General features: G+C 35.5%; 1 protein-coding gene across 2 annotated transcripts; it reads right to left on the reverse strand.

Annotated features, from left to right (window-relative positions):
• Window positions 1-778: 778 nt before the first annotated feature.
• Window positions 779-15577, reverse strand: LOC125645679 (translation initiation factor eIF-2B subunit delta-like). Of its 2 annotated transcripts, none has more exons than XM_048871440.2 (11): window positions 15436-15577; window positions 14994-15204; window positions 11451-11773; window positions 11202-11316; window positions 10578-10654; window positions 8034-8136; window positions 5571-5704; window positions 4731-4822; window positions 2178-2263; window positions 1790-1970; window positions 779-1449 (listed from the first exon to the last, which is right to left on the reverse strand). In XM_048871440.2, the coding sequence occupies exons 2-11, from the start codon at window positions 15186-15188 to the stop codon at window positions 1241-1243; spliced, it is 1515 nt and encodes a 504-aa protein (XP_048727397.1). In that variant the 5' UTR covers window positions 15189-15204; window positions 15436-15577; the 3' UTR covers window positions 779-1240. The 2 variants fall into 2 exon arrangements, with proteins under 2 accessions (XP_048727397.1, XP_048727398.1); XM_048871441.2 differs by having other exon boundaries at window positions 15414-15545.
• Window positions 15578-23222: the final 7645 nt, after the last annotated feature.

Here is a 23222-nt window from a genome sequence, read left to right on the forward strand (position 1 = left end):
TTTCATTACAAATGTTAATGGATTCACGTCATTAGCACTAGTACATGTAATAAATGAATTAATTTCAGTGGGGAACCTTTCCTGATTTTTCTAGTTTACTTGCAATAAAAAAAAAAAAGCCATTAAAGTTGTTTATAATTTTAAAAAAGCACTATCCAAAGGGAGATTACTCTACACAAAAAACAAGAGATCCATGGACCACTTAGCTCACCTGAGTTACTTTGACTCTGCTGTTGTTCAAATGTTGACCTTTTCATTTTATTTTAATATTTATTCCCATGAAAATATTTTAACCCCATATTGTTGTCCCAACCTATCCCTAAAGTCACTACATAACTGACCCTCATATTCACACAAATGCAGATGATTTAACACCAATATGACTAACATGACCTTGCTGTTAAACATCTGCTGTGACCTTGACCTTTTGGACCAAAAAATCTATAGGTGTCTTTATTCATCAACTTTCCTGAAAGGTCTAGGTTAATAAAAAAAAAAAAACTTCTCCATTTATCATGTCACAATGCATCTTCCCAAGTCAAGGGTTTCTGATCTGCTCCACTTGTGTGGCGCAAAGTGGATCAGAAACCCTTGACTTGGGAAGATTTTCACATTGAAAGCCTAGTAAATATAAAGATTTATGGTCTGTTGTGGCCCTTTTAATGGTAAAATAATTGTGTATAAAACATTCATGAAAGCATTGTTTAAGGAGGTATGCTACACCAGAGAAATTTGATGTAGATGAAAAGTGGAGGATATGTACAACAATATTTTGAAGTTGAAAATTTTCAAATTTACTTTATTTTGTAAAAATACAGTTTTAGTAGAAGGTAATCTGAAAAAAATTTAAAACCCCTGCTGGACTCGAACCTGTAACCTACAGTTCAGAAGTCGGTATTCTAACCTACAGAGCTGCTCGGCTAGGTATTTAAATGGAAAAGGAAAAGTCAAATATTGCTGATATCGAAAGATTTTTAAAGAATTTTTCTATAAAGTACTATGTAAAACTTTGAAAACCTTTTGTGGCCCCACCTTAGACCTTAGGTATCATTAGTGGGGTGGGGTGGTAATCCGGTGAGTTGAAAATAAATTGGTATTTTACATAGCATTGGTAAGTATCATATGTGAATGGTATTCTTGTTGTTTGCATGAGAAAATGTCTCTACAATCCACATACTTGTAAATGTAATTCAAATCGAAACTGCATACTCCAGAGAGTAAGATAATTTAATTGAAATATTCAAGTTTCATTTGTTTCTGCCTGTTTCATGCGAAGAACAACAGGAACAGAAGTACACGGAATCAGTCCTAGTTCAGTTATCACCAAGGAGATGAACTCTGGAGGGGTCACATCATAGACTAGATTCAACAGGGTCAAAGAGCTGTAGTCCCTCCAGTCATTTAGATAGGGTGTCTTACTTCCAATGAACACTAGATCATCAGGGTCACCTGTGAAGGAGGAAGACAAATATTTCAAGGCATACAAGCGATACAATAGCAGGCTATCTATTAAATACAGTGTACATGTACATGTATATCCGTGTTATTATGTTAAGCAGGCAGTGAATAAATGGATAATACATGTACCAATTATCTTATATCAGAAATGTAGTGCAGTTAGCCATATTTCTGTTTTAATACTGCAGGCACAAAGAATTAGAAACTGTGTAAGAATTTCTAGCATCAGAAATTCATTACATGTAGATATTTTACTGTATCATTACAGATTGCTCTGGAGAATTTTAAGATGTAAACCAATCTCGTGAATTTACTTTTCATATATATTTACCTAGTTCATTATACACAAAGGAATCTGTCTGTCCTCGCTCACAGAACTTGTACGTTTCGCAGCACACAAGGACTGGTACATTGCAGGCTTTGGCTATCAGGGCTATCTGAGAGGTCCCTACCCTCGACATGACACAGCCATTAGCCAGCAGGGCATGGGCTCCTAGCATCACCTTGGTGGCCTATCAAATTTAAAAGTACCTTACCATTACAGCTCTTGATAATGTTTTGGAAATAATATTTAATAAATGCTGAATAAATTACATGTCCTGTATTTAATTCTGGCTGTGACTTTTAAGATATTTACAGAAACTTCCAAAATATCAAACATCACATTCGGATTGCTTCTGAACAAATGAGAGTATATATAAAATGACTATGTCACTGACCTCTTGCATTGCGTATGAAGCAGCATTGATCATGATGTAGGTGCATGGGATGCCAGCCCTCACCAGTCTTCTTAGCATCTCCTTACCTGAGGAGAAATTATGTTAAATAGCATTTCGAAAAATTGCACTTCTAGGGATAATGATGTTTCAGCATGAGGCATACAATACAGCTTTGTCTAACTACCACATATACTCGCACATAAATCAGTTTCTTAGGGAGTAAAATTTTGACTTTGAAGTCTGTGTCCAACTAATACATGTATACTACAACCAATAGTTTTTTCTTGCCACACAACTTGGAAATTGTAACATCTGATGGCGTTTTTAATGTGTTAATTATGTCAATTCAAACATTGAATTGAGATGAGTGATCATTTAAACAGCAAATAACACTCCTAATTATTGACCACTGCATAGCCATTACTGGAGATACATTTGTATATTTAATTTATCAGTTGTACAACATGTCAATTATAGTCAAAATACAACATTTTTGATGTGAACATTTCACTAAGAATGAGCTCAATTTGGCATACCAGTAGCAAAGTATGTCGATATTCTGTATTTTTAGCCGAGTTGCAACGAAGTTGAACTCTGCTATTGGTTTGGTGATGCGGGTGGGCGGGCGGGCGTCAACAATTGGTTTCCGAATGATAACTCGAAAAGTTTACAATCTAATCAAATGAAACTTTAATATATTGTTGGGTACTAGGTAAGGAAGACTCCTATTGATTTTGGAGAAAAAAGGTCAAAGGTCAAGGTCACAGTGACCGAATATAGAATGAAAATTTCAGAAATATTTGGTTTCCGGATGATAACTCAGGAAGTTTAAATCTGAATCAAATGAAACTTTGAAAAATTGTTGGGTACTAAGTAAGGAAGACCCCTATTGATTTTGGAGAAAAAAGGTCAAAGGTCAAGGTCACAGTGACCGAATATAGAATGAAAATTTCAGAAATATTTGGTTTCCGGATGTTAACTCAGAAAGTTTAAATCCGAATCAAATGATACTTATAGATATTGTTGTGTACCAGGTAAGGAAGACCCTATTGATTTTGGAGAAAATGGGTCAAAGGTCAAGGTCACAGTTACCGAAAATAGATTTAATATTCCAAAAAACAAAAAAAAAGGTTTCCGGAGAAAAACTTGAAATTTTTTAATTTGAATCAAATGAAACTTGGTTATATTGTTGGATACCAGCAAAGCAAGGCCCCTATTGATTTTGGAGAAAAAAGGTCAAGGTCACAGTGACCAAAAATAGATTGAAAACTTTAGACAAATATGGTTTCCGGACAGTAACTTGAAAAGTTTAAAACTGAAATTAGTTCTTCACAATTATAAATATGCCACATCATTCCTGACTTTACAATGTATCCCATGCAACTCGGCTTATGCACCCCTGGGTGCATATATTGATTTTTTTTTTCATTGCATGGAACTAGTGCACTAAATATTCACTACATATTAACTTGTGGATATGATTTTAAAATTCTATTTACCTGTAATAACCATTTTAAGATAGAGGCTTGTGTAAACAAGGACTGCAGTATGGTACATCATTGTCAAACAATTAATGGGGCGCCTACAGCTGGATAAATGCCAATTCTATATTATAACTGTCAGAACTACTTTATTTCATTGATTATCCAATAATTTGACTGCTTTACCTGAAGGATGGCTTGGGCTGTGAACACTCCCTCATGTTAAATAGCTTGGGCAGTGAGCATCTCGTAACTAAATTTTCATTTCAAGATATCCAATTTAATGGAATAAAATTATAGGTCCAATTACCATGTTGAAGCGACAAAAAATGAAGGAAAACAAACTATTGGTATGTAAAATTATTTTCTTATTCATTCTGTGTATTCAACATGGAGTTATCAGTAATAAAGATTGAGATCGGTGTTCAGAAAAAATATATATGTATAATAGTTAGGCCCCGGCTATACGGACTGCGGATATCAGCCTGGGTACAATGTAGCTCAGTGGTTAGAGCACCTGACTAGTAATGCAGGAGTCCACGTTCGATTCCCTGTCCAGCCCCAGATGTTCTCCTCTCTTTCATATACTACATTTGGTGCTATTGACCACCCCTGCATTTGCAAATGAAACACCTGCCAGGGGCAAAAAGAATCTGGGTTGTGTGTATCCTCAAGGGTGAAGACAAATTAAGGTGGGAGGAATATTTTAATTAGGGCTATACGGACCGTAGATATCAGCCTGGGTAGCTCAGTGGTTAGAGCACCTGACTAGTAATGCAGGGGTCCCGGGTTTAATTCCCGGTCCAGCCAAAGATTTTCTCTTCTATCCTATATACTACATATGAAAGAGAAGCAACTCTTGCTAAAAAGTAGGTATTGAGTTAATGGCAATCTGATAAAAAGTTAAATCTGACTTATAAAAGAATACCTAAAAATTATAAAAGAATACCTAAAAAATTTATCTGAAAAATGGGTCCTCAAATTACACACAGATCAACTTATATTCGAGTATATATGGTACTGTGACCATGACATTCGACCTCCTAAATTAAAATTAAGAACATGCATGTACCTTCTATTTTTGGTCGAGCATCCACCACAATGACCTTGAACTTCTTCCCTTGATTCCAAGCATCACACAGCACTCTACGTACAATTGAAGAACTGAAAGAATAAAATAAATCCTCTTATCTGACTAAAACTCATACAGTCCTTATTTGGATTACTTACATTAGGCAAAAATAATAATAATAATAATCAATTGTTTTTCAGACCCAGTCACATTCATTGATAAGGTACCGTATGAATTTTTTCCCCCCAATTTATATTCATTTGTGTAATTGAGGTAACTCTTTTGCTATTGCTATAGATTTTTCTGGTAAACTTTCCGAAGGTTTTAATAAAATTGTAAATATATTTTTGATAAAACAATTATTGAATGCATATTCATTTTTGTGCAAGCGTTTAAAAATAATAGTATATATTTAATATTAAGTAATGTAAAGCTATTTTTCCATATAAATAAAAATTCTATTGCATATTCTATATATTAAACATGTACATGAGAAAGGAAAGGGAACTCATGCTACAGTCAACATAAAAAGGAGAGACGACTCACGCAGTAAAAAAAAAAACGCCTGCATCATGAGAATTTGAAATTTTTGGCCAGAGAAACTATTTTTTTTTTTTTGGCCTTATATTACTGTAATTTTATCATAGTTTTCTACTTTATACACTACCGTGTGATATAATGGTAGCATTTATAGGCCAAATGAATATCTAATAAATCAAAGAGGAAATACAATTTCAAAGTTACTGAAAGTAAGAATTTTAAGCCATCATCCATTATCTTGGTAAGTAACCAGTGCAATCACTCAAACATGACCAGCAGACTAACATAAATTGGACTTACCATGAATAAACAAGAATAACATCATCATCTTTTATTTTCTCCTCATCCTTGACATATTTTGAAATAGCTTCAGCAGAGAGGATTATCCTTTCCTTAATGTAATTATCAATGGTATCCAATAGTTTGCGTTTAGCCTGAAAATATAATGCAATAACTTGAAAATCAATCTAATTAAAACTAGATCTTCCATCCACAACGTATCGAAAACCGGGTAGCTGATGGAAGATCCAATTCTAATCTGATTGCTTGAAAATAAGTTTAATTAAACTGGCAGCTTCCCAGAAAGGGGCATCCCCTCATGAGACTAACATATTGGAAATTCCAATCCAGGGTCCTTGACCTTTCAATTCACTTTAAAAATCAATGGGATCACAGATTTTTGTCATAAAGCATTAATGAGCAGGGATCGAAATTAACATATGCCCGTCAGTCCGTGACTGGTTAAAAGTTTGGCGGACAGACCGATATTTGTTTTAGTTAGTCCGATGGGACTGGTCAATTTTCTAAAACGTCATTTTGAAAAACTTATCGAATCTTAAACATGCCTTTGGTATTCCTCTATAGATATCTGATGAACCTGATTAGTATTGCAATATTGTCTGAGGCATATCGAGTTAAACCCCTATTATTTTATTTGAATAACATTAACGAAATGTTTTATGATTTCTGGAAAACATTGGTGGACTGGTAAACTTTTCTGCAGACTGGTTGAAAATAAGCCGTATCAGCCCGACTGGACTGGTGACATAAAAAGTTAGTTTCGAGCCCTGATGAGAAAAATTCATATAAATCTAATCTGTCCACTCGTCAACTATGTTGAAGTATGTGAACTTAGAACTGTTTTTTTCCTCTGGTAGTCTTTTTTTCTATGGTATGCTACACTGGATTTTTGTTTATACATGTAATGATCTTTCCTCTCCACCATCCATCTATCTAGCATGCAAGGTACTCAAATCTGATAAAGTATTCTCTGTATATGGTATACATAACATTGTTATTGCACGAGATAACTTCTTATAACCTTGACCTCTATATACATGACCTTTTGACCCAGATATGAAATAAGGGTCTTCTTCTCTCCATTGATCATCTCTGAAATAAGTAGCATACTGAAATCTGGAACAGTTCACTTTATGAGGTTTTTACAACACTGGATTATTGTTACTGTTTGTGACCTTAACCTATAACCTTTCAACACAAAATAGATAAATATGAATCTTCTCTTCACCTGTCATCTCTATGACAAGTAGGATACTCAAATATGGAATACCAGAAGTAACCTAAATATGGAGTCCACAACATTTTAACAAATGAATATACTCACAGGTAAGTTACTGTGTCCCCTGTAATTTTATATCAAGGGGGGTAACAAACTAATGACAAGTGGCAATGCCATTACACATTATGTGCAGAAATATGCTAAATGTATACCCGTGTTGCATAATTTCGACGCTATAGTATAGACTGAATTCAATATGATACCAAAGAGACCGAAATATACAAGTGACTTTCAATGGCTCCAAATTGCTGAGTAATTGGTATATTTAACATGTTGGCAGGTGAGTAGCACCATGTTCACAAATCACATACAGGTGACTTTGTGACTCGAACTTCAATATCTCAAACTTTTCGATCTCTCAAAGTAATCTTCTGATCCTGTTTTATCCCTTATATAAATATTGGCAAACAAAATTACTCTTGATATTTTGAATCTCAAAAAGTAGAATTTAGTCCTATGATATATAATTGTTAAAGTTAAAATTTACTATTGATACCCTGGGGTGCAAATTATTTATACATTATCCAAGCATTCGATCACTTGTGACCATATCAGTACAGTAAATTCCTGCAAGAAAGTAATTGATAACAATTAAAAAAAACCATGACTGGACAACTCGGTGATTAGCACTGACATGTCCCTCCTTATCCCAGCTTGGGGCTTAATTGGCTGTGTAATGATCAGCTGCAATTATCATATTGAAAGATGGACAATGATTAAATGTACGTCAAGATGTTAATTCTTTGCTGCAACAAATAAAGAATGAATAAACACAAACTAGAGCTAACAGGATCCCCCACTGGGCTCATTCATACAGGGACATATTTGAGATGTATAGTTGAAGACCAGAAAGATTTCAGTTTCAACATTATTCATGTTTCACCTGAATACAGGTTACAGGATATACTAAATTTCCTTGGAGCTTGATGTTTATCAATAGTATCAGAAAATCCATGCACTAGTCATTTAGAAAATATCAGTAAAAAGTCATGTCCAAAGACAGATGGACGAACAGACAGATGGACAAGCTGATACTTATATACGCTAAACTTTGTTTGCAGTGTGTGTGTGTGTGGGTGGGGAATAATAAAAATACTTGTATTCAGTTTTTTAAAAAACATCTGATGCTATTCTTAAATGACTCGCACATAGTAAAGATTTGGATGTAAATGTTCAATACTAACCTCATGGTCGTGTAGGTTATTGGGTATATGAGTTATATGGTGCTTCAGATGCTTGACTGCATTTCCCATACTGACGGACATCAAGCGACACTGGTTCAAGAAACTGTGGAAGAAAAATATTTAAAAATGTTTGATTTCATTTCTAATAGTTATTAGTACTTTCATTCACAAATCCAAGCACTTGCGGTATTCCTTTGTTATATCAACAAATCAAAACAAAATAACTTCAATCCCTGATGTAATTTTGGTTAAGACAAAGGTTATAATATAAGATGCCAGTTCAAAGCAGAGACACCAACTGGATAAAAACATATGATTAGGATGTAACAAGAACAAGCAAAGGGTTCGTGTGACACTGAGCAGGCAATATCTTATGTCCAGAGTAGCTTGACCATTGAACTTGTGACCTCAAAATCTATAGGGTTATCTACTCCTGAGGTAGAACCAGTGTACTAAGTCTGATGTCTGTCAAGTAAAGAGTTCTCAAGATATCGAACAGACAATATCTTACTGACATCTACTTCTTAGGGGGAACCCGTGAACCAAGTTTGATGTCTGTCAAGGAAAGCATTCTCAATATATTACAGCGAATTACAAAAGACCGGTTGAGTTTTCAATTGCCTGCTGGATTGATCAATAGACTTTACAATTTGGTCAGCCAAGAATCACATTTGGTCTGAATTTAGGTCACAAAGTTACTCAAGTGTAAATTGCTTTTACAGGTAAATCTGAGTTGATTTCAGTGTCTTTTGCAGCTATTTCCCTAGGATTTTTTTTTTCAAAGTGAACATCAATTAAATCAAATTGAATATATTTCTCTCTCAGGTATTCATTTGATTACTTTAACATGTTTAATTAAAGGTGCACTCTCTCTCTCTCTCTCTCTCTCTCTCATTTGAAACATTATTTCAAGTGTTTTTTAATCAATAAATTTGGAATAAAATCAAATTTGATTATATTTTTCTTTCAAAAATACTTTTGATTACTCTAAGTAAAGAAAAGGGTGCATTATCTCTCTCCTCTCTCTCTCTCTCTCTCTCTCTCTCTCTCTCAAATACAATTTTTTATTGATTAAATTGAACTTTACTAAACTCTTTATCAATTTCACTTTTTAGAAAAATTCATTAGACATCTCACAAAGTGTCCACATGTACATGTACCATTCATCTGTTTGTCAATCTATATTTGAGGTCATTCCATTCATATCACAAAGAAAACTTCCAGAAAACTCTTCTATTGTTACTGTTTCTGACCAATAGAATTCTTGTTATTAAGTTCAGTCTTTCTATTATATTTATAGTTTTTAGGGTTGGTTAGTGCACATCTGCCTTTGGGAATTTTACAACACCTATTAAGCTTATAACCGTGAAAAAAATAAGATGGAGAGATATTTTAACAAAGAAATTATTAACTTATACACTTAAGAGAAATTCTTTTTCCTGATATAATCAGTAAAACTGAAGTGTTAAATCATCTTATTTATTGGGTTGTCACTCACACTGAGAAAAAAAGTTGTCAATTCTTTGTCATACCTGAGTAACTTTGTGACCTAAATTCAGACCAAATGTGATACTTTGCTGACCAAATTGTAAAGTCTGTTGATCAATCCAGCAGGCAATTGAAAACTCAACTGGTCTTTTGTAATTCGCTGTAAACAGACAATATCTTACTGTGTTCAGTTTGACCCTTGACCTGAAAATCAATAGGGTCACCTACTACATGTATATAGGGACAACCACTGTACCAAATTTGGTAAATATCAAGCAAATGGCTCTTTAGATATTGAGCAATCAAAACTTGGTCTACATACTGACCCTTGACCTTGTGACCTGAAAGTCAATAGGGGTCATTTTCTCTCTAGGGGAAACCACAGTACCAAGTCTGATAACTGTCAAGGAAAGGGTTCTTTAGATATTGAGCGGACAAGACTTGCTCTATAGACCAAACCTTGATCTTTAACCTTGTGACCTGAAAATCAATAGGGGTCATCTTCTCTCTTGGGGAAACCACAGTACCAAGCCTGGTAACTGTCAAGCAAAGTATTCTTTAGATATTGAGTGAAAAAGACTTGATCTACAGGTGTTAAACAATATGCCCCCTCTTTTTGAAAGAGGGGAGAGTAATAACCATTAAAAAATTTACTGGGTAATGAAGTGGGGCAATATGTGATCAGATCTACTGAGAAATCCTTTAAGCTTCACAGGATTTCATCACATGACTGACTCCCCACAATTACTATTTCAAATATATTAAGATAAATACTGTTTATACAAATTTATACACTTTTTAACATCTTCCTTGTGTCACTGAAAGTGAAAATGCAAATTAGAACCATGAGTAGTAAGTGCACTTGTATTTATAGGCCTAAAATTGTCAGACACAGTGTAACAGAGATAGAACCTGTGACCCTGACGGTGATACCACGTCAAGATGTACATGTAGATATCATACATGTGTATCTCAAAAAGTTCCTAAGCCATGTCTTTATGAAAAAAATCATTTCACTGTTCATACAGTTTTGTAGCACTGCACTGTTCTTTATACCTAATATATGGCTTCAACTTGGCTTCCAGGTCTCTTGAGAGTTCTTTTTGTGGGGGAGTTGTATAGTCCTGAATTACCTATACAAAAGAAACAATAGCTCATTTGAAGTGTGTATCTTAAGTTTATCAGCAAGAAGCATCACAGGTACATCAATCTAATAAAATAACCAGTGTCTCACGCAAAAGATGTATTTCAATCATCTGTCAGAATAAAAGAAAAAAGAAAGTAATCTACAGTGTAAAATTAAAGAATTAAATGCACTATTCAAGAAATAAATATCCCGTAAGTTCAAATGAGGATTTTGAATCTTCTCTAAGGTCCTGAATTAATGTACTAAAATGTAGATAGAAATAATCCTTCATTATTTACTTGCGTGGGATAGGGAATTCTTTTTTTTTGTAAAAGCCTCATCCTTGACTGGGATTCACAGTGAATCTTGTCCCCTTGGTGGAATTTCCTAATCCCACACTCATACTAATGAAGGATTCCATTAATCCCAATAATGGTTGTAAAGAGCCCTGTGGTTTTTGATGATGTCAAAATGTGGAAAGTTAACAGATTGATGCATGGTTTGTTTATGCATAAGCATTCAAGTTTAATAGAAATAAATGTAGTTTCATTTACCTGTTTAAATGCTGCTAGCATGGCTAGACAGCGGGCATTTGACCCACATATTACTCCCTCTGCATACTGCAGTCCCAATTTGATGATAACAGGATGTACTCCACCAGAGGAAAAACTTTATAAAAATAAATATTTTCATCTTTATTCCGCACATACATGTACATGTAAATACATAGGTCCTGGAAAATATACTAATTGCGATAACCAGACTTATATGTCATTGTTGTTATGTCAAAGAAAATTCCTTACGAAAATGACTGCGTTAGGGAGACTTCCCTCTCATACTGATGGAGGTGGTTGAACAGACGGACTTTACGCTGCGCGACAGTCCGCTGTGGAAGGTGCTGTTTTTCTAATCTCTTTGCAACTCGTTTCTGGGTTTCTGCATCATCAGCTTTCAGGTGATCAGGGACCCTTTTCGGTTCCTTCTTCACTCCTGAGGCAGAGGAAGCTTCCTTCCCCGAGGTTGATGAAGGGGTATCTTTCTTGGTGTTTGTACCAGAACCCTCCTTTTTCCCTCCAGATGCAGCACCAGCATCCTTTTTCTCTTGCTTGGCTGCTCTCTGGGCTTCCTAACATGAGAATAAATTTATCTCTGAGTATCTTTTTAAAACATTTTTAATAATAACCTCTTTCAGCCAATTTAAAGAATTTCAAAATTGTATCCGTTAATCTGTTAATAGTCAACAGTGAAGAAACAATTTATCAATTCTAAACCATGGACAAAGTGCTGAAATATTTCTATAAGAAAATTAAATCTGATATTCTTGATTCTTGAGAAAAAATTGATTTATCTATACCAAAATTTTATGTAACTGACCCACTTTTGAAATTGGCCATTGTCTATGTATATGTAGGAAAGAGTTCTTTAAAAAAAAAACCCAAACATTTCCTCCATGTATACTTTGTAGAAATTCCTTTTCATCTGTAACAGTTACACTATATTTGACCTTGTTACTTTGACCGACTTTTCAGAAACTTCATTATTGCCAATAGCATAGAGTGCTTAGAGTGACTTATGTCTTATCAAACAGCAATAATGATGTCAGAATTCAAGTTTTCATCTGTACCAGTTGTGACAAGTTTTTTTTTTATGCCAGAGTAAATCATACTTGACTTTGAGACATTGATCTTTTGCCTACTTCTGCAAAAACTTTATGAATGATCATGTTTTGAAGCTATCAGAGAGAAGGTTTTTATATTTCATATGTCTATGTAATTCAACATTACGAAATGCAATGATACACCGATATTTGAACTTGTAACCATGAAGACGACCTTCTACTTCTTAAAAACTTAATTTTGATAATTAGTACAAATACATGTATTTATAAAACTGATAGTTTCATCTTGCAGTCACATAATTAAACAAACATTTTATACAGAGTATGAATTGTGAGAAAAAAATTTATATTGGACAGTGGGACCAAAAAAATTAAAACTTGGTTGCTCATCTACACAACAATAGATTTCTTTGTGGTGTATGTGCAATAGTTAATTTTGGGTCTGTAAGATCGGCTACTGCTGATTGGTTTTTGTTAAGCAGTAATAATTTTTGGCAACTCTGATGAACGAGCAAGCTCTGCATACCTGACATAAGGACTAGAAATCATTTTTTTTTAAAATTATTTACGTGTCACTTGGGCTATCAACTTCAAATTGATCAATCGAGAACTTTTACTGTCCCTCTGAACCAGTGGATATGACCTACTTTTGAGGAAAACATGATATTAGATCCTAAGATGCATCAACTGACAAAATTTGATGATCCTAGTCCTTATACTAAGCAAAATATCAAAGTTTTAACAAAACAAAATTTAAGGTCAACTTTGAAGTGACCTTGAGACCACATCCTTTTCCCCAGGATGATGCCTTGAACAATTTTTTATCTACAACCTATCCTCATCCTTATGCATAAGTTTGGGTGATAATTTACCCAGTGGTTCTTGAGAAGAAGATTTTTTAGCAACCACTACTTTTGTTTGCATTTTCCTAATTATCTCCCCTTGTTAAAGGGTCACAACCCTAGTTTTAGTACAAATGAAAGCCCTTGGGCCAAGGATACCCTGTGACAACTTTGACAAAAATTGGCCAAAGGGTTCTTGAGATATAGCCCTTTTTCAAAAAATTTGACGCACACTGCACGCCAGACATATGGCCATATGATTAGCTCTTTCAGCGTTCGGCTCAGAAGAGCTAATAAAATCGGATGTATATCTGTTGTAGAACATTTGAACACAAAGATCCGCCTAACAAAAAATATAGATCTGAATCATTTTCTACATTAATGTTGATGTCACACTAACCTTAAATTGCGTAATGCTCAACATGCACTGTGATGCACTTTGTGTATTCAAAGCATCTCATTCTCACTGAGATAATTTATTTTTTATCAAATAATCGTAAGCCATTGATGTAACTTCTATTATAATGCAATCCGTATTTTGAAATATTGTAACGACGTGGATTGCTATTCTGACAAGAAAGGGGGGTTAAAGTGTTTTAATGTACACTGTACATAGTCACATACATTTCGTTGGTAACAAAATATCCCATTCCTATATTATCAGGCTATGGTTATAAAACACACATTGTCAAATCATAAAACATGTTATCTATTACACTAATAAAACAAATACAAATTGGTCTACGGTACCACACGAAAACAGACAACAATGCATTTTATTCCAATATTGCAATGCTTTGGGTATCTACTATAGTTTGTATAGAAAAGCAAGTGTAATCATTTTGAATTTAAAGCACCGCGGTGGTCTAGAGATTAGAGCGTTCACCCCGCATGCGGATGGCCGGGTTTCAAATCCCGGCCACGACAGACCTAAGTCGATAAAACAGGTAGTGGCAGTTCCATCGTCAAACGCTCGACATCAGGTGTGAATGTCACGGGTCCTCGGATATGCCCTTAAAAACGGATGTCCAATGTCGCAGGAGGTGTGGCACGCTAAAGAACCCTCACTGCTCAATGGCCGTAAGTGCCGAGCATAGGTCTCAATTTGAAACCCTTCACTGGTCTTGGTGATGTCTCCATATTAGTGAAAAATTCTCGAGCAAAACGTTAAACAAGATACAATCAATCAATCATTTTGAATGTACAAAATTCACACACACATGTATATATATACTTATTATATATATATATACATGTATATATACTATCCCTATTCTACTTTTGTCAAAACTATATGTATGAATTATAGTCATAATATACGTCAGAACCTACAATTAATGCTACGTTTACGGCAGCACTTGCGCCCTTCCGTAAAACAGAGTTTCCACACCCATAAAATCAATCGTAAAGCCTACGTTTATGTCTGCATTTACAACAAAACACAACCTTTAGTAAAACTTGGCCCTGGCCTGACCATCAATTATTTCAAGCCATGTCTGTATTTGAGTTGTGAGCTAGGAAGTTTATTGATGGGCCCCTAAATTTGAAACCACAGGAGCCAAAATGGCATCTGTGCAGGTTCAATTTACTACACACTTTACCACTAACATTAGTGGTGAAGTAGATAGTAAATAGAACCCCAACATATGATTTTAATTAGATTGCCAAAGTGGCCAATTCCAATTCATTTTAGACAAGTTTGAACCCTGCTTTGCTGTATCTCACTGCATGAATGCATGGCACACAGATAGATCCATTTAGTCTGAACATATATTCAGGACAAAACCTGCTGTCTACATACATGCTATTTTGAGCTCTATTTATGGTCTGCTTAATTGAAGACCTACGGAACGGTGGACAATCTACATCACTCATGTGACACTCACTTGTTTGGCTCTTCTTTCTGCCTTTAATTCTGCTTTACTTTTCTGGGGTTGACTTGGATCTGATTTTTCTGTATTTTCATTAGGTGGCTCTTGCTTTCCTTCTTTCTTAGACTTTTTCTCTTTTTTAGACTTCTTCTCTGAAGGACTTGGGGTTTCACTTTTGAGTTCTGGCGTCCTTCCTTGTTTTTCAGCCATTATGTTCTCTTCAACCCTGTATGTGCAATAATTAATAATCTATCTTTGTTCGCTGATCATTGATTTATAAAAGTTAGTTGAAACTGTATCATGTGATGACATACGGCTTAACATATGCTGCATGCATACTTGAGATAATTCGAACTGCAATGCAATACCTTATTCTAATTGCATAATAAACAAGGTTTACGACAAAAAATAGAAGAAAAATATGTTCAAATATACCTAAGACGTTAAGTTCATTTACCTTTAAGAGTTTTTTTTTTTTTTGTCTTATTATTTTTAATAGATCTACATCAAATAAAAACAATAAACATCGAAGAATAATTCAATCCGTGTTTAGTCGGGTATTCTCACACGTCGTTCACTGAATGTTTCGTTATACATGAGAAGAAAAAAATTTCTTGCCGACTATTAGCTGCAGAACTGTAGCTCTCTGAAAAAATAATTTGACATAACAGATATGTCAAAATATTTTTTCAGAGAGCTACAGTTCTGCAGCTAGCCGACTGTGGCTAGACTTGCTCAAGTCGCTATGTTGTTTTTATTACTTTATCATTTCGTTCAAATTTTTTTGTGTTTCAGAAGTCTAAATATCTGCTCTCTACCATACTTAATGTCACCAAACTATGTTTGGCATTATTAAAAGTATTAAAGAGAGCAATGATTATTAAACATAGAGACTTGAGCAAGTCTAGACTGTGGTCTTCAACTCGACATTTAGATATATCAACGACGTTTTATTTATCAATAATAATCATTTTCATTCATAAGTCGATTCGATATATCCCTGTGAACTCAAATTAAAAGACATCAAAGAGTCCTCCACATACATATAATTATAGATATTTTATTGAAAATAAATATTAACGACAAACTGACAGATTTCAGCTTCTCTATCGTCAAATTCCCATATTTATGTAGCAATATTCCATTATCACTTGCACAGGTGCTTGCTAACAACCCCCCCCCCCCCCCCCCCCTCACCCTCAGTTCTCTAGAATGTTGAGCCCCGGGTCTACATATCTTGACCTTTTTAAGTCAATATGTTTATGACATATTTTTGGTCCATCCTATCCTGCAACTCCACTAAAGAGGGCAAAAATATTGTCCCTATTGTAACCTGGTTACAAAATTGCCACTCGGGGAAAGTGCTCTGATTTCTTGACATATCTAGTATTTTATAATGAAATGTTTGTTTGCATTTATTTTCGGTGTTGCTGCATAGGATGGACCAAAAATATGTCATAAACAAATGATTGACTTAAAAATTAAGGTCACAATATATGAAAAATACTAGATATGTCAAGAAATCAGAGCAATATCACGCTCGAGTATTATAATTTGATGTTCACGAGTACAATGATGAATGATAAAATGAAAGACATATTTTTTTTTTACATGGCTGGTGGAACAACATATAGCCTGGAATGTTGGGCCTGTCAATGCTCGCCAGTTTCAGCTTGCCTTGTAACGCTATTGTTTATACTAGTCGGTGTGGTGTCTGTGCTTGTCATTCTCGCTTTCAGCCTCACCGTTGGATAGCAGTTTGCTGCGAAAAGGAAGCAAAGGCCGCCGCGGTGGCTTAGAGCGTTCGCTCCGCATGTGGAAGGCCGGGGTTCGAATCCCGGCCACGACAGACCTTTAGAAGTCGTTAAAACAGGTAGTGACAGTTCCATCGTCAAACACTCGGCATCAGGCGAGAATGTCACGGGTCCTCGGAGATGACCTTAAAAACGGATGTCCCGTGTCGCACGCTAAAGAACCCTCACTGCTCAATGGCCGTAAGTGCCGAGCAAAGGTCTAAATTTGAAGCCCTTTACCGGTCTTGGTGACGTCTCCATATGAGTGAAAAATTCCCGAGCAAGACGTTAAGCAATATACAATCAATCCTTGCTAACTATAGCCTCTCATACAGTAAGACATATACACGTGTCCCAGAATCTCCTCGAGATGGTAGATGATAACTGGATTTTTGTGGTCTCATGGTAAAACACAAGGTCTAGGAGGAGGCTATATAGACCTTTCAAAATGTACGCCTTGAACGACCCATCGGTGTATGGACACGCCCTGAGGCCTGCAAACCCGATCCCCAGTTAATGGCTATGGGAGAAAACTCAGAAAACTGGAAAGATGACCTCCTTCAGCAGGGTAAATGCAATCATCTACGGGAAGGACAAACCAGGGAGAAAACCCGCTCTACCAGCGTGGAGGTTGGGGCTAACACCTGCATACTGTAAAATATTCAGTTGTTACAGAAACTGCAAGAACTTTCACTACTAGGGCTATCTAACAGTGTACTCTAGCCACCAAGATGGCGATATGACCATTAACAATGCGAAAAGGAGTCTACCAAGATCGAAATCCACTTTGAAGGTGGGAGTATGGAATGTCCGAACCCAAAACAGTACAATCCACTAGAGAGACCTTCAACCCTTGTTATCCTCGGTGTGAGTGAAACCCACTGGACAGACAATGGAAGGAGAAAAACTAATGGTGGAACAGTCATCCTGCACTCAGGACACGGAGATAAACACATTCATGGTGTGGCTGTAATGATACCCAAAGAGAAAGTGAACACTCTTGTGGAATGGAAACCAATCAACGAACGACTACTGCGTGCTCGCTTCAATTCCAAGTATTCTAATCTGACAATAATACAGTGTTATACACCAACTAATGATGTAGAAAAGGAAATAAAAGAAGAATGGCACGAACAACTTCAAACAACCATATCAAAAGTACCCTAACATGATGTACTACTAGTAATAGACTATTTCAGTGCTAAAGTTGGGAGTTTAACACCGCCTTCCAGAAAGTTCTTGGAAGACATGGATGCGAAACCAATAATGACAACGGGGAGAAACTTCTCGAGGAATGTCAAAACAGCAAACTGATCTTCCCACACAAAACATCAACAAACTTACAAATTGAATATATGATTATTAACAACAAATGGAGGAGGATATCTCTGAAAGATGTTAGAGCTTATCGCAAAGCCGACATCAACTCAGACCATTACCTTGTAGTAACAGCCATGCGATTAAAGCTGAAAAAGAAACAGTCAAGCCAACATACTAAGAAAATGAACATCTCTAAACTAAGATATGAAAACACTGTAATTCAATTTCAACTGGAACTAAGGAACAAGGTTGAAGACCTCAATTTTGATATTGAAGGTGTAAATACTGAATAAAAAAACATCAAGACGACGTATGATAAAGCAGCAGAAAAAAGTACTTGGCTTTAAAAAATAGATGCAAAGTGTAGATAACACGCAAAGGTCTGACAAAAATCGACAAGAGAAAAGATATTAAGGGAAAATTGCTGGATATCCAAGCAAACAGACTCCAAGAGAACTGCAAAATAAATACAAAGAGGCCGATATGAAGGGTGAAAAGTGCAAAACAGGACAAGAAAAACTTTCTTGATGAACGAGCAGACGAGGCAGAAACAGCTGCCACCAAAGTGAAAGATCTATAAGATCACTAAAACAACAACACGACCATCTCCAATGTTAAAACAAAGCAGGGAGGCATACTCAGAAAGGAAAAAGAGCAATTCACTGACAGATGAGTTCGGCATTTCAAGGAAGTTTTAAACACTCAGAACCTAACGAAAAAGCTAACATTGAACCAAAAGAAATGCATTTAGATTTACACCCTCCAACTTAATTTGGAGTGATGATGGCCATTTTATCACTAGAAATTGGATAGACCCGGAAATAGACCAAATCTATTTAGAAATATTCGTTATCTTCACATTTTCATATAGAAACATCAACATCAGTGCTAAAAAGTCTATGAAAATATATGGAACAATGCCACCATCCCGAATGACTGGACAAAACGATTAATTGCCAAATTATCCAAAACATGAGACCTCCAAGTTTGTGATAATTGGCGGGATATCATCCTGCTGTCATTACCCAGCAAAGTTTGTCTGCAAAATACACGTACTTCTGTCCAGAATAGAAACAGATACCGATAAGAAACTATGGGAAGAACAAGCAGGTTTTAGAAGAGGAAGATATTGTTTCGACCAAATCTTCACTCTAAGGAATATCATCGAACAGTGTACAGAGTGGAACTGTCCTTTGTATATCAATTCCATTGATTTCATAAGGCATTTGATAGTGTCAGCAGAGAAATGATATAGAATATATTACATCATTATGAATTCCACCAAAGTATGTCATAATCATCAACATCAAGACATTTATGAAAATTATGAATGCAGCGTAATACTAAATAACAACTCAACAAATTGGTTCCGGATAGAATCTGGAGTAAGACAAGGATAAATCATATCCCATATTAACATCAGACAAACCAAAAGGGATACAATGGGATATGCTGTCACACCTAGAAGATCTGGACTTTGCCGATGACCTAGCCATACTCTCCACCAACTTTAAGAACATACAAGACAAATTAGAATGACTCAAGGAATTTTCAAATCAGAAAGGTCTCCACTTCAGCACAAAAACAAAAGCCGTAAGAATCAACATCAACTCTGCAACACAAGCCAACATACATATACTATAGGAAACACAAAAATTGTGTCTGTCGAGGAATTAACTTATCAAGGAAGCCTCATCAGTATAGACAATGCAGACCCAAAAAAAAGACATCGAAGCTAGAGCAGGGAAGACGGGGACCGCTTTTTAATCTTGCGTCCAATCTGGAAGCCATTTTATTATTCGTTTTAAACAAAGTGCAAACTAGTCAACAGTAACGTTAAATCTGCACTTCTATACGAATCCGAGTGTTGGAGAATTATACAAAATGACAAGCATGAAATTGAAAGTTTCTATCATGGATGCTTTAGGAAAGTCTTTAAAAAAAGGTTTGGTTTAACAACATTTCAAATATTGCTGTAAAATGGACCCCACCAGGAAAGGGAAAACCTAGCAGGCCAAAACATGTCGAAGAACGGTAGAGACAGAACTGAAAGATGATAGGCTCACATGAGGAGAAGCACAGAAGCTGGCGAAAGACAGACCAACGTGGCAAGAAAAGATTGTAGCATAAGGTCTCGCCAGAGATAAAGAGTATTTTAAGTTCAATATCTAGTGTGCATCCCGATCGAGCACCAATGGTTGCCTGACAACGCCTTCCCATGGACACAATTGAGTCTCTAAAACTGTCAAGGGATGTTGTTCCACTCTATCGGCAGAACTTTGTTGTTGCAGAGTCTGAGGCTGCGGTTGTCTTTGAGGTATGCGCCTATCCAGTTCGTCCCATGCATGTTTGATAGAGATTTGGATCGCCGATGAAAATACTGGGCATTGTGCCTTCGCAGAACAAAACGTGTTTGACAAGCAATAAATACACTTTACTTTACCAACTTATAATAACGAGTAGATTATAGTTAAATTGCATGCGCCTATGCAATAGATTTTGCTTTTGAAGGGGGTGTTAATGGGTAAAAAGAATGTCACGCTTTGTTGTGGAACACCTGTGAAATCACTCTGACCAAACGTCATTTTGATACAACCATTCCTACACAGGACACAATCGTGCTTCTAACGCATAGTACAACCAACCCCTACAGCAATTTACTATGGAGAGTGTAGATGTCCGTGAGGAGAGGTTATAAAGTGGCCCATATGTTTCTTTATACATTTGATTCCGTGTTTGTCCAACGCTTTATTTTGTATTGCTTATTGGAGTTATGAGATTGATCGCTATTCGTTATCTTCACCTTTCATTCTTCAGAAATATATAGCCTATCAGATGGCGCAATGAATTCTGGTGTGTTTGGTAAATAATATTCGGTCAGATCCTCTACCAATATATCAGCACTTCATCACAGTTAGACCATTTCGTGTAAATTAATACAGTCGTGCATTTTCTTCATTTTGTTTTTTACAACAACAAAAAAGCCACCTAAACTTCAATTAAATCAGTGAAAAGACAACACCATTACAAATTTATGCCATAAACATCAGGAAGAAAACTTTGCAATTAAGACGATTATTAATGATAATTAAAGTTTAAGTATAGATTATGGGCCAAATACTGTCCATTGTGTAAGAGAAAGAACTGATCGAGGCCCGTAGGGCCAAGATCAGTTCTTTCTCTCACACAATGGACAGTTTGAGGCTTATATCATACTTAAAACATTACATCTTTTGTTCTGAGAATGGACAGACTCAGGTAAACCCATTGACAATGATAATTATGAATAAAGCTATTTTGAATAGTCTGACAATATAACCAGTCTTGCATAGAATTATGTTTCTTTTGTTCACTTATTGGACAGTGTCTGGTAAGTAGTCTTGTACTGCAGGTTTTATATTCACTCACTCTATAGTACTGAGCCATATCAACATGTCTTCCTCTGATGGGGAGAGCATTTTCATTTCAGAATCAAAATTTAAGGATTTTAAAGAAAGTACTGCGAATATTATCTTAATGAGTGTTATATTCTGGATATGGAGGGTGAGAAAGTTATGGAGCCAAATTTTGATATGAAAAACATTGTGTTTTCGAATATTTGGATGAGGAAATAATTAACGCCAGCCAAAAGAACCCAATACGCCCATCTCGTTAAATGAAATTATTCATGAAAACGAAAATAATATTTCAGAATTAGGATATATGCTAATAAAGAAAACATAAAAAAGCGTTGTGAAGAAGTTTCGGAATGTGCCTCTGAATCCAGCGAAATTCAAATACAGTATGGAAATATGTCTTGAGTTAAGTTTTGATGCAATATGATAATGGCCAATGGAATTTTAAAAAATTGAAGCAGAGAATTCTACTAAGTGGAAGTATCGTTTTAAGTGTTTCAGTGATTTTTCTGATATCTGTGTTGATTCTTGTAGGGAATTTAGAATTAAATTTGTATCTCTTTGACAAACATATTGTCTTTCTCTTATTTTCAGCCTACCTGAAGACGTCTAATAAGTTATTGGGTTTACCTGGCACTGTCCAATAAGTTGACAATTACTGTTCATTATTTTTAAGAACGGACAGTATCTGTCCATTCTTAAAAATGAATATTTTATAATGGACAGCAATTGTTAATTTATTGGACACCTACAGGTAACCTTTTCACTACAATTGGACTTTCTTCTATATAAAAGGCTAAAAAGACAAAGGATTGCGTAACAGAAATGTTTTAAGATTGTGGATGTTGTCAATCACAGGCTTTTTAGGCCACAACCGTGCTCCTACAAATATACTTCTACTTTTTAATTATAAACAAACTTTGCAGTGCCTAGATATACAATGTAGACAATCTTATACTTAATCCACCTACATGTTCTTGTTCTTCATTATCTTTCAACTATACTCCGCCTATGGCATTACTGGTGATGTTGATATAGTTGAAAATGAGGACCCTGATCACTTATTATAAAAGGTCTTAAATACAGAGAACCTCGGTCTTTCAATTGGCGAGAAAACTTCATCTCTATTATGAATTCTGTCGAAGATTACGTCAGAAAATGGGCTAAACATGAAAAAAGAACTTGATGCATTGTCAGAATGGATTAAAAGTATAAGAGGAATATCAAAACCCCGCATTAGACATATTAAAACAAAAGTACGTAAGATCTATCCTTCTGTATTTAGTAAACCAGAAGTGATAAAAGAATTAGATAGGTTACATGAGGAATATGTTTTAGTTTCAGCTAACAAAGCTTGTAACAACATTGTCTTTGTTTGTAAGGCTCATTATCACAATTGTATTTTAAACGAACTTGATATTAATTTCACTTTTGGTAATCGTACTTATACTCCAACTGCTCTTTCAAAAGATGAAATTCTTCAAAACCATACTTCAGTTTTAGAGACATTTAATTTCCCAGTCAATGGGTCGGGTGATTATGACTTACCCTACCTATAGTGTCTACCAATCCCCTATCTTTGCTCCTCACGAAAATATAAACAGCTGTGAATGAGAAACTTCAAACGTACTGTGCGGTCACATATGCCAGAAATGGTGTAACTCAAATGTGGATTCTAAAGAACTTTTAGTACACTTGAAATCGCAAAACTTTTCTCAAATCAACATCAAAACGTA

The sequence above is a fragment of the Ostrea edulis genome, chromosome 6 (genome assembly GCF_947568905.1).
Source record: "Ostrea edulis chromosome 6, xbOstEdul1.1, whole genome shotgun sequence".
Classification (NCBI taxonomy): domain Eukaryota; kingdom Metazoa; phylum Mollusca; class Bivalvia; order Ostreida; family Ostreidae; genus Ostrea; species Ostrea edulis.